The following is a 10,000-nucleotide window of genomic DNA, read 5'->3' as shown; positions in this document are numbered from 1 at the left end:
GTCTTGAGGAGGTTAGTGTTTGAAGAGCAGAGGTTTCGGGCTGATATAGATAAAATCTAGGCTTTGCTGCCCTCTTGTGGTGAAAATGGACAAATATGTCTGTTAAGTCAGCGCTGATAACCATGAAAAAACTTCCGGTTGGTCTTCAAAATAAAACTACATTCTGTCAAGTCGAATTTTAAAAACCATGAGAGAACTTCCGCTCACAAAGCCAACTTAACGTTCCGTCATAACTCTATGCATCCGGTCTATAACGGATACGGAAACAGGTTGTGTGCAAGTATGTCAGTATGAACATATGACCGGATACAGTAGGCGGACTGCAGACCGGATGTGAGACCATATTTTGACGTGTAACTTGACGCTTTACCTTTATTTTGAAAACCCTCTACCGGAAGTGTCTAGAAGAGCGTTCGCCTTTGACAGCATTTGTTTTGACTGCCTGTGTTTACATCCGGTAGCATGTTAGCATGCTGACGTATTAGCATGTTAGCATGCTAGCTAGCTGCTCAAATGATGTAAAACGTCCTGCGTTTGTTGTATGTATCCAACAGTTGGTTTAAATAATGACTAATTATTTACTACAAGAATGAAAACACTATAAATTATAATTTATGAAGATTAAATAACGTTAACATTTAATAGAGACAAAGCGAACTACACTTAGTAGATTAACCGCCAGAGGGCGCGTGTATCCACTTTTGAATGCATCTTGCATCACAACGCAACTCAGACAGTGGTGGAAAAAGTACTCAAGTACTCAAGTAAAAGTATCAAGAATGCGATGTAGAAAAAAGTCCGGAATTCAAAATGTACTTGAGTAAAAGTACAAAAATGGTATCAAAATGTACTTAAAGTACCAAAAGTAAAAGTACTCATTGTGCATTGTGCAATGTATAAAAATCTTTTGAAAATAGCAGATCTACAAGCACACAATGCGTAGATCTGCTATTTTCAAATGGCCGAAATGTATTCATGAATTCATGAATGGTATTAGCCCTGAAACATGACTGTCATAACGTGACAGTCATGGACCCACTTGTTCCTGGTTTTAGATTTTGTTTTACATTTACAACTCTCACATCTACCTAAACGTTCACATTTCAAATATAAAGTGCTGACGTCATGCCACGGCTGTAACAAGTTGAGCCGGATCACGAGAAGTATTATATATATATATATATATATATATCTCCTGTATTGTTCAATAAAAAGCATTTTAAAAGCATTATTTTAATTTTTTTGTAATGTATCAGAGTGCAATACACCCCCCAACCAGAAGTGTCGCATAGTTGAAAGAATCGGAGAAAATTCGGAGAAAATGGCCGGCAATCGGATTAAAAAGCTTTTTATTGAACAATACAGAATAAAAAGGTACTTAGACCTTTTCCGGCTCAACTTGTTACATCCTTGGCCGTGAGGTCAGCACTTTATATTTGAAATATGAACGTTTATGTAGATGAACGGATTGTAAATGTAAAAAAAATGGAAAACCAAGTGGTTCCATGACGCTTGTGACGGACGAGCGTCATGGCTAGAATGTATGAAGTTATGATCTATGTTTAAAAAAAATATATATATATAATAGCTAATTCTTGTGAAGCAGGTGATTTACATATATTTACTCCATGGATTAAAGTTCTGTGGAGATCAAATATAAATAAAGGAAAACACGAAACATTTGAACCTCATTAGCAATGCATTGTGACGTCACAGACTCATCCTTGGTGTCTTTGTCCTAGATCCCATCTTAGATTCACTAAACGCAGATTCTTCACAGTCACACCACGATTGATTAATTAATGTATTGATTTATTAATGCACTTAATGTTGGTTAATTAATGACTGTTAATTATCATATGAATTAAAGTCAACTTGTTTTTTTCACTCTTAACATTCTTAACATGTTTAACAAAATGTTAGATTCTCATCGGCAGATTCAACACAAACACAACAATAATCTTTATGTAAATGTTTTTAATGGAAACATTTCAGATGCCAGAGTCTGTTGTAATCTTCCCCAAACTATACAACCAACTGAGATATAAAGCAAAACGCATCATAGTAAAGAAAAATAAACTATTTATAGCAATGTCTCAGGATTAAAATAATAACAACACAGAATAATAACTTTAAAACACACGTTTAACAACTGAATGCATACCTTTGTTTTGATATTATTTTACATACATTATTAAATGTAATCTTTTAAAACATAACGTTAATTGGATTCAGGTTTGTTAATCAATTATATCAAACTTGACTTTATTTTATTACGTTGTGAATTCATCTTTAATTGACTGCAGATGACAAATGATAATTAAGAGAGATATAAAAGTATCTAAAAGCAAAAACATATTTATATTACATTCTTAAAACACAATAGAAAAGGACTGTATTCTGATTCACTCAGGAACTATTTCAAATAGCTCTGTGTGTGTGTGTGTGTGTGTGTGTGTGTGTGTGTGTGTGTGTGTGTGTGTGTGCGCGCGCGCGCGTGTGTGATATATGGTATATATATATATATATATATATATATATATATATATATATATATATATATATATATGTGTGTGTTTACAGGGTATCTGCACATTTATAAAGTGACAAATTAAGGACTTTTAAGACCTTTCTAATACCTGTGAAAAACATTGTCCAAATTAAGAGAAGAGGCAAAAAAAATGAAAATAGCCAAGATCACAACACCTTCCATCAAGCTTGTAGATCTACAATAGGCTCTATGCACAGCAGCCATATTAGTAATAAATGGGACCTTATCCTTACTTCCTTACTTCCTTACTTCCTTACTTCCTTACCAATGATACTAATGAAGGCTCTGTTCCATTCTGGTTGTTACAATGATACTAATGAAGGCTCTGTTCCATTCTGGTTGTTACAATGATACTAATGAAGGCTCTGTTCCATTCTGGTTGTTACAATGCTACTAATGAAGGCTCTGTTCCATTCTGGTTGTTACAATGACACTAATGAAGGCTCTGTTCCATTCTGGTTGTTACAATGATACTAATGAAGGCTCTGTTCCATTCTGGTTGTTACAATGACACTAATGAAGGCTCTGTTCCATTCTAGTTTTACAATGATACTAATGAAGGCTCTGTTCCATTCTGGTTGTTACAATGACACTAATGAAGGCTCTGTTCCATTCTGGTTGTTATAGACACTAATGAAGGATCTGTTCCATTCTGGTTGTTACAATGATACTAATGAAGGCTCTGTTCCATTCTGGTCAAACAGAGTCAGGGTGTTGACTCACTGGAAACACTCTGCTACACCAGTGGGTCTCAAAGTGTGGTTCAGGGACCCTCATGGGTCCTTGAGGAGGTTCCAAATGGACCCTTACGGGTGTGTAACTCTGAGAGTGTACACATGGATCTCAGAGTTATGGGGGTTATTGGAATTAAAACAGCTTGAAAAGCACTGTGTTCTAAATGGAACAGAGCCTTCATCATAATGGAACAGAGCCTTCATCATAATGGAATGGAACAGAGCCTTCATCATTGGTAATGTTTCCTGTGAAAGAAGTAAGGAAGAGGAACACTTTCTTTATGTCTGCTGTGCATAGAGCCTATAAGTGCTTGTCAGGGTGGGGGGTCCACAGTTCAAATATGATTCTTTTTGGGGGGTCCACAGTTCAAATATGATTCTTTTTTGGGGGTCCCCAGTTCAAATATGATTCTTTTGAACTAGGGACCCCCAGTTCAAAAATGATTCCATTGTTGACCTGTCTGTCCAGTATAAAATGCTGGATGAGTGAGAACTTTCTTAAGCTAAATGAGGATAAAACAGAAGTTCTCATAATTGGCTCCAGTGAGCAGAGAGAATCAATAACAAGTAGACTTGGTAACCTGGCTGTAGAAAGTAACACCACAGTAAAGAACCTGGGGGTTATTATCGATTCTGAATTGAATTTTAATACACACATTAATCATGTCACCAAGATTGCTTTCTTTCATCTTAGAAATATTGCGCGAATTAGAGACTATCTGTCGTTAGACGATGCAAAAACGCTGATCCACGCTTTTGTTTTCTCTCGGCTTGATTACTGCAACGCACTCTTCCTTCCTACCTCTATGACTGCCTAGAGAGATATGTTCCAAACCGGGCCCTCAGGTCTTCAAGTGCTGACCTGCTCGAGGTGCCTACAATGACATATAAAAAATACGGTGAAGCAGCATTCTGCTTTTACGGACCGACAGTGTGGAATAAACTCCCATTACACCTAAGACAGGCAGCCTCTGTCGATAGCTTTAAAGCACAACTCAAGACCTATTTCTTCACTCTTGCTTTTAGCTGATTCTTTGGTAGATTTTTAAGTCCTCACTGTATTGCGTATTTTAATGTTGTTTTATGCTTTTGCTTTTATTTTATTTTTTATTTTTTTTGCTTTATTGTTAAATTGGTTGCAACTGTAATTGTATTCTTGCTCTGTAAAGCACTTTGAGCTGCATTTCATGTCATGAAAGGTGCTATACAAATAAAGTTTATTATTATTATTATTATTTTTGGGAAGGTTGAGAAGCAGTAATTTAAGATAGTATTTTCATATTTCAGATGCATGAGTGGAACAGCCTCAGTTCATTCAACAAACAAACAAACAATAATAAAAATAAAACATGTTTTAAAGCAATGTAACTACATATTCATAACTCTGTATGATATGTTTAATAGATGTTAGAGACATTTACAGAGGACTGTCAAGCTCAGTAACAACGTTGTTTGTAATGTAAATACCACTATGTGTTGAATGTGCTTATTTTATATTTAATTTAGCCTTTGCTGTACATTTCTTTAACTTATTCTTTTCATTTCCTGTCATTAAAGCACGGCGCCAATTATTTTATAATATTTTACATTTAATGTATGTGTGTGTGTGTGTGTGTGTGTGTGTGTGTGTGTGTGTGTGTGTGTGTGTGTGTGTGTGTGTGTGTGTGTGTGTGTAAATATTCCACATTAATGTCATAATGTACGTTTTTTTTTAATGAAGGGCTATTAGAATCGGGAGTAAAAAAAAAATGAAATTGCCCAAATTTGGAGTCGTCCTGTTAACGAGCTTAACGAGGAGGAGAGACAGGCTTCATCTGCAGAGAGTCGTAGGTTTCCTTGTTCCCCAAAGACAGGCCCTAAGAGACACATAGTTAGGGAATTTTAGCAAGATGTTTGGACCATCTGTGAAAACATTTACTACCAATAGCTTTCTTCACCAATGTGTTCTTATAGGTGTCTAGAATCATCTCTCAATTAATGCAAACCCAAATCCTCGTGGAAAATCCTGGAGAGCCAATCAAAGTTAAGGAGCCCTGAGGGCTTGGGTTTAAAAATATGTACAAAAAAATAAAAGTCTAAAATTAACTTGTGAGGTGTCTAACTAGGGGTTTTCAGGGGTGCTGAATCCATTCCAACCATTATTTCTGAGTACAAATGTCTCCCTGGCCATATAATATTGGTATATTGGTTATTGTTAAGCTGTAATGTACAGCACAGTGTATAATCAATGGTAGGGATTGGGGTGTTGAATTGATTCTATTCTGAAAAATAAATTAAGAAAATATTGCTAAACACTTGATAAGAGTGTACACCTACTGTGCACATGCTCAGTGGGATACACTGTCTGCATGTGGGGACTTAAGGTAGCCTGGTAAACCCCTCCCTCCGGAAAACTCATTTCCATTTGTTTTCAGACGTGAGTCTGGCCTACAGGCCTGTCTGGGCGTTTCTGGAGGGAGGGGGGTTTACCAGGCTAGACTTAAGGAGCCCAGAGGGCTTGGGTGAAAAAAATTAAAAGTCTAAAATTAACTTGTGAGGTGTCTAACTAGGGGTTTTCAGGGGTGCTGAATCTATTTCAACCATTAGTTTTGAGTAAAAAAACAACAAGAACATATTTTATTACATATCGCAGGAAAAATGTAAGAAATGTGCAGTATTGATGAAACCTGGTGTCAGTCTTACTCAGCCAACTCCTCATCTTCCTCACTCCTTTTCTCGTCTGCCTGGTTGATGTTCTTGCATTCTCCATTACACTTGCCACAAGCAGATATACACTTGACCACCAAAAGACTTGGGGGACTTGAGATTTGAGATGTTCAGCAAGCATACTGAACATGCTGGAACCTGGGAGGAGAAGGCTATGCACCAGTCCCTACCACAGACCCCATTTCCTGGACTATCTACTGAAATTCATCAGCTGCAACTGTGAGGTAGACTGCAGTACATGCAGGTGCTGCTGTAAAAAGCAGGGGGTCAAGTGTATATCTGCTTGTGGCAAGTGTAATGGAGAATGCAAGAACATCAACCAGGCAGACGAGAAAAGGAGTGAGGAAGATGAGGAGTTGGCTGAGTAAGACTGACACCAGGTTTCATCAATACTGCACATTTCTTACTTAAAACTAATGGTTGGAATAGATTCAGCACCCCTGAAAACCCCTAGTTAGACACCTCACAAGTTAACTCATTCAGTGCCACTCAACGTCTAAGACGTCCGTTGTATCATAAGCCCTGTGCCACTGGACGTCTAAGACGTCCAAAAACATTTTTTAAAAAAATTAAAACTGTTCAGAACCCAAGATATCATGATTTGAAATGTTCTGCTCCATTCACTTCTTGTTTAACTTCTTACTGAAAAAGGCTGTATCTCGGCTCCTAAGCACTTTTTGGGCGGTGAAACCGCCCCTATAAGTGAGATTTGGAAAAATGTACATTTTCCTGCGCTGTGATCTGGGCCCAGGAAATTAGTAGAATTATCCTGCGCTGTGATTGGCCAATCACAGCCTATTCAGGACTGTGATTGGCCAGTGTCACATGACACATGTGCATAGCCCTATATAAGCAACCATAACTTGAAAAAAACCAAAATTTTGGTTTTTTTCAAGTTATGGTTTTGTCCATCATAAAGAGTGTTTCAATAAATGTATTTATCCTTTGTACATGATTGATCGACTCCATTCAGTATTGTGATTAGCTAGCAAGACACCGCCCACTTCACACAGGGTGTGATTTGTTTTTTACAATGAATTTTGGCTCTGGCACTCAGAGCCAAACTGCCAGAAATAAGTCGGGCACTGAATGAGTTAATTTTAGACTTTTTTTTTCACCCAAGCCCTCGGGGCTCCTTAAGTCCCCACATGCAGACAGTGTATCCCACTGAGCATGTGCACAGTAGGTGTACTCTCTTATCAAGTGTTTAGCAATATTTTCTTAATTTATTTTTCAGAATAGAATCAATTCAACAACACCCCAATCTATTGATTATACACTGTGCTGTACATTACAGCTTAACCATAACCAATATACCAATATATGGCCAGGGAGACATTTTTACTCAAACATAATGGTTGGAATGGATTCAGCACCCCTGAAAACCCCTAGTTCAGGGGTTTTCAACTGGTGGTCCGTGGACCACCTCCTGGTCCGTGGAGGTATTGCATGTGGTCCCTAATCATGCGTTCAGTATTGTAGGAAAGTGAAGATTTTCTTTTAAATGTATATATATAAAAAAATTTTTTTGAGAAACTTAGTAACTTTGTATTTGAGGAATTAAAGACATTATCATCATCATCAGTGGTCCTTTGAGGACGCTTATGCTTCAATTCCAAAAGTACTTCAAGCTTAACCACAAAAGAGGATCAGCTCATTGCCATGTCCACAGACTCTGTCAAGAGGCACATGTATGAAACACATGAGTTGTCAGGCACAATTCCTAAGGCTTGCAGTAAAAGCAAAATGTATTTGACCTTTTGTAACTACGTATCTCTGTGACAGTAGTATTTTCATGCTGGCATACTTGAAAAATATGTACAGGGCAAGGTTTGAGCCAGAAAATGACATGAGACATGAGACTCCACTATAGCCAAGAAGAGACAAGCATGGACCACCCGTGATCATGTCATGGACCACTAGTTGAGAAACAGTTCACTCAATGACCTAAGATGACACTTCAATGTTGTTGACAGCAGTTACTGGAACTTCCACAGAAAAGGGAATTGGAATCTCAAGAAGTGGAAGTGTGGCCTGGTTGCGCCATCATTATTAGGAAATGTGCCCATATAATAGCATGTGTCTGCTCACTCATCAGTTAACATGAGTTTAATATAGAAGGCTGGAAGTAAGAGAAATTCTCAAAAACACTCAAACACTAAAAAACGCTCTGCTCACTAGCATTATATTTCAGTTAAATAATGACTGTTAATTAAGGGCTTGATTAAATGTGTTGCGCATAGTATCGTGCAATGAATTATATCAAGCCCTTAACAGTCATTATTTAAAGGAGAAATCCGGACATTTTAAGTGTTATCTTTGATGTGTCGATACTCACTCACCGAGGCATGAAGTGGCGTTGAGTTTTTCCAGCGATCCCCCTGTCTGTGAGTCTGGTCGACCCCCACCATTGGAATAGTGGGAGGCGCGTGGCTCAGTGAAAATCGCCTAATTCCACAGCTCCAAACTTATTTTTTTTCCCACAAATCCTCCTCATGGTGTCTCCTGATACTTTCACATGCACTGTTTATCACTCACGAGCTGGCGTTCATGGTCAGCGACGTGAATGTTTTCCTCTCGCGTGAAATCTCGCGTCTCGCGAGATTTCCCGAGGAGCGCAGTGAGCCGAGGACGGGAAATCTCGCGAGACCAGACTCACAGACAGGGGGATCGCTGGAAAAACTCAACGCCACTTCATACCTCGGTGAGTGAGTATCGACACATCAAAGATAACACTTAAAATGTCCGGATTTCTCCTTTAAGAACATGTGTCTATGGACAAGTGGTTGAGAAACAGTGTTATAAAGGGTTATGCATATTTTAGTTCTTATAACTCTAATCATACAGAGTTATAAGCTGATCATAATATATTATAGACCTGGGATGCATAGTGTTAGTGTTACCAAAAAAACAAATCTCAGCCCATATCCCCTCCCAACACAACAGTGGTCCCCAGGTTGAGTCTTAGTCAGGGTGGTGGTCCCTGGTTCACAATCAGTTGAAAGCCCCTGCCCTAGTTAGACACCTCACAAGTTCATTTTAGACTTTTTTTTTCCTTCATATTTTTAAACCCAAGCCCTCTGGGCTCCTTAACTTTGATTGGCTCTCCAGGATTTTCCACGAGGATTTGGGTTTGCATTAATTGAGAGGTGATTCTAGACATCTATAAGAACACATTGGTGAAGAAAGCTATTGGTAGTACATTTTTTCACAGATGGTCCAAACATCTTGCTAAAATTCCCTAACTAACATGATAGAATCATATTAACACAACACAACACAACACAACACAACACAACACAACACAACACAACACAACACAACACAACACAACACAACATAATATAACATCATACATGTTCACCAAGGACAGGCCCTAAGAGACACATGATAGAATCATATTAACACAACACAACACAACACAACACAACACAACACAACACAACACAACACAACACGCACAACACAACACAACACGCACAACACAACACAACACAACACAACACAACACGCACAACACGCACAACACAACACGCACAACACAACACAACACAACACAACACAACACAACACAACACAACACGCACAACACAACACAACACAACACAACACAACACAACACAACACAACACAACACAACACAACACAAACCTGGTCTAATATATGAATATATTGTTGATAACATATTAATATCATAATTCACCTGGTCTAATATATGAATATGTTGTTAATATATTAATATCATAATTCACCTGGTCTAATATATGAATATATTGTTGATAACATATTAATATCATAATTCACCTGGTCTGATATATGAATATATTGTTGATAACATATTAATATCATAATTCACCTGGTCTAATATATGAATATATTGTTGATAACACATTAATATCATAATTCACCTGGTCTGATATATGAATATATTATTGATAACACATTAATATCATAACTCACCTGGTAAACCTGCTCGGTCTTCCGGCGGCGCTGTAGATAAAGATTTTTT

At 37.8% G+C, this 10,000-nt stretch overlaps 1 protein-coding gene across 1 annotated transcript in view; it reads right to left on the bottom strand.

Annotated features, from left to right (window-relative positions):
- Window positions 1-1,968: 1,968 nt before the first annotated feature.
- cd247 (CD247 molecule) overlaps window positions 1,969-10,000 on the bottom strand; it is a 29,561-nt gene continuing 21,529 nt past the window's right edge. Inside the window, exons 7-8 of the mRNA XM_080422236.1 lie at window positions 9,952-9,981; window positions 1,969-5,141 (exon numbers count right to left, since the gene is read on the bottom strand). Coding sequence (XP_080278362.1) covers window positions 5,073-5,141; window positions 9,952-9,981 — 99 coding nt within the window. The 3' untranslated portion in view covers window positions 1,969-5,072. The remainder of the gene's footprint in view (window positions 5,142-9,951; window positions 9,982-10,000) is intronic.

Source organism: Gymnoscopelus braueri, assembly GCF_963280865.1.
Source record: "Gymnoscopelus braueri genome assembly, chromosome: 24".
Classification (NCBI taxonomy): Eukaryota; Metazoa; Chordata; class Actinopteri; order Myctophiformes; family Myctophidae; genus Gymnoscopelus; species Gymnoscopelus braueri.
Note: the sequence above shows the minus strand (reverse complement) of the source record. Positions and strands in the feature narration are given on the sequence as shown.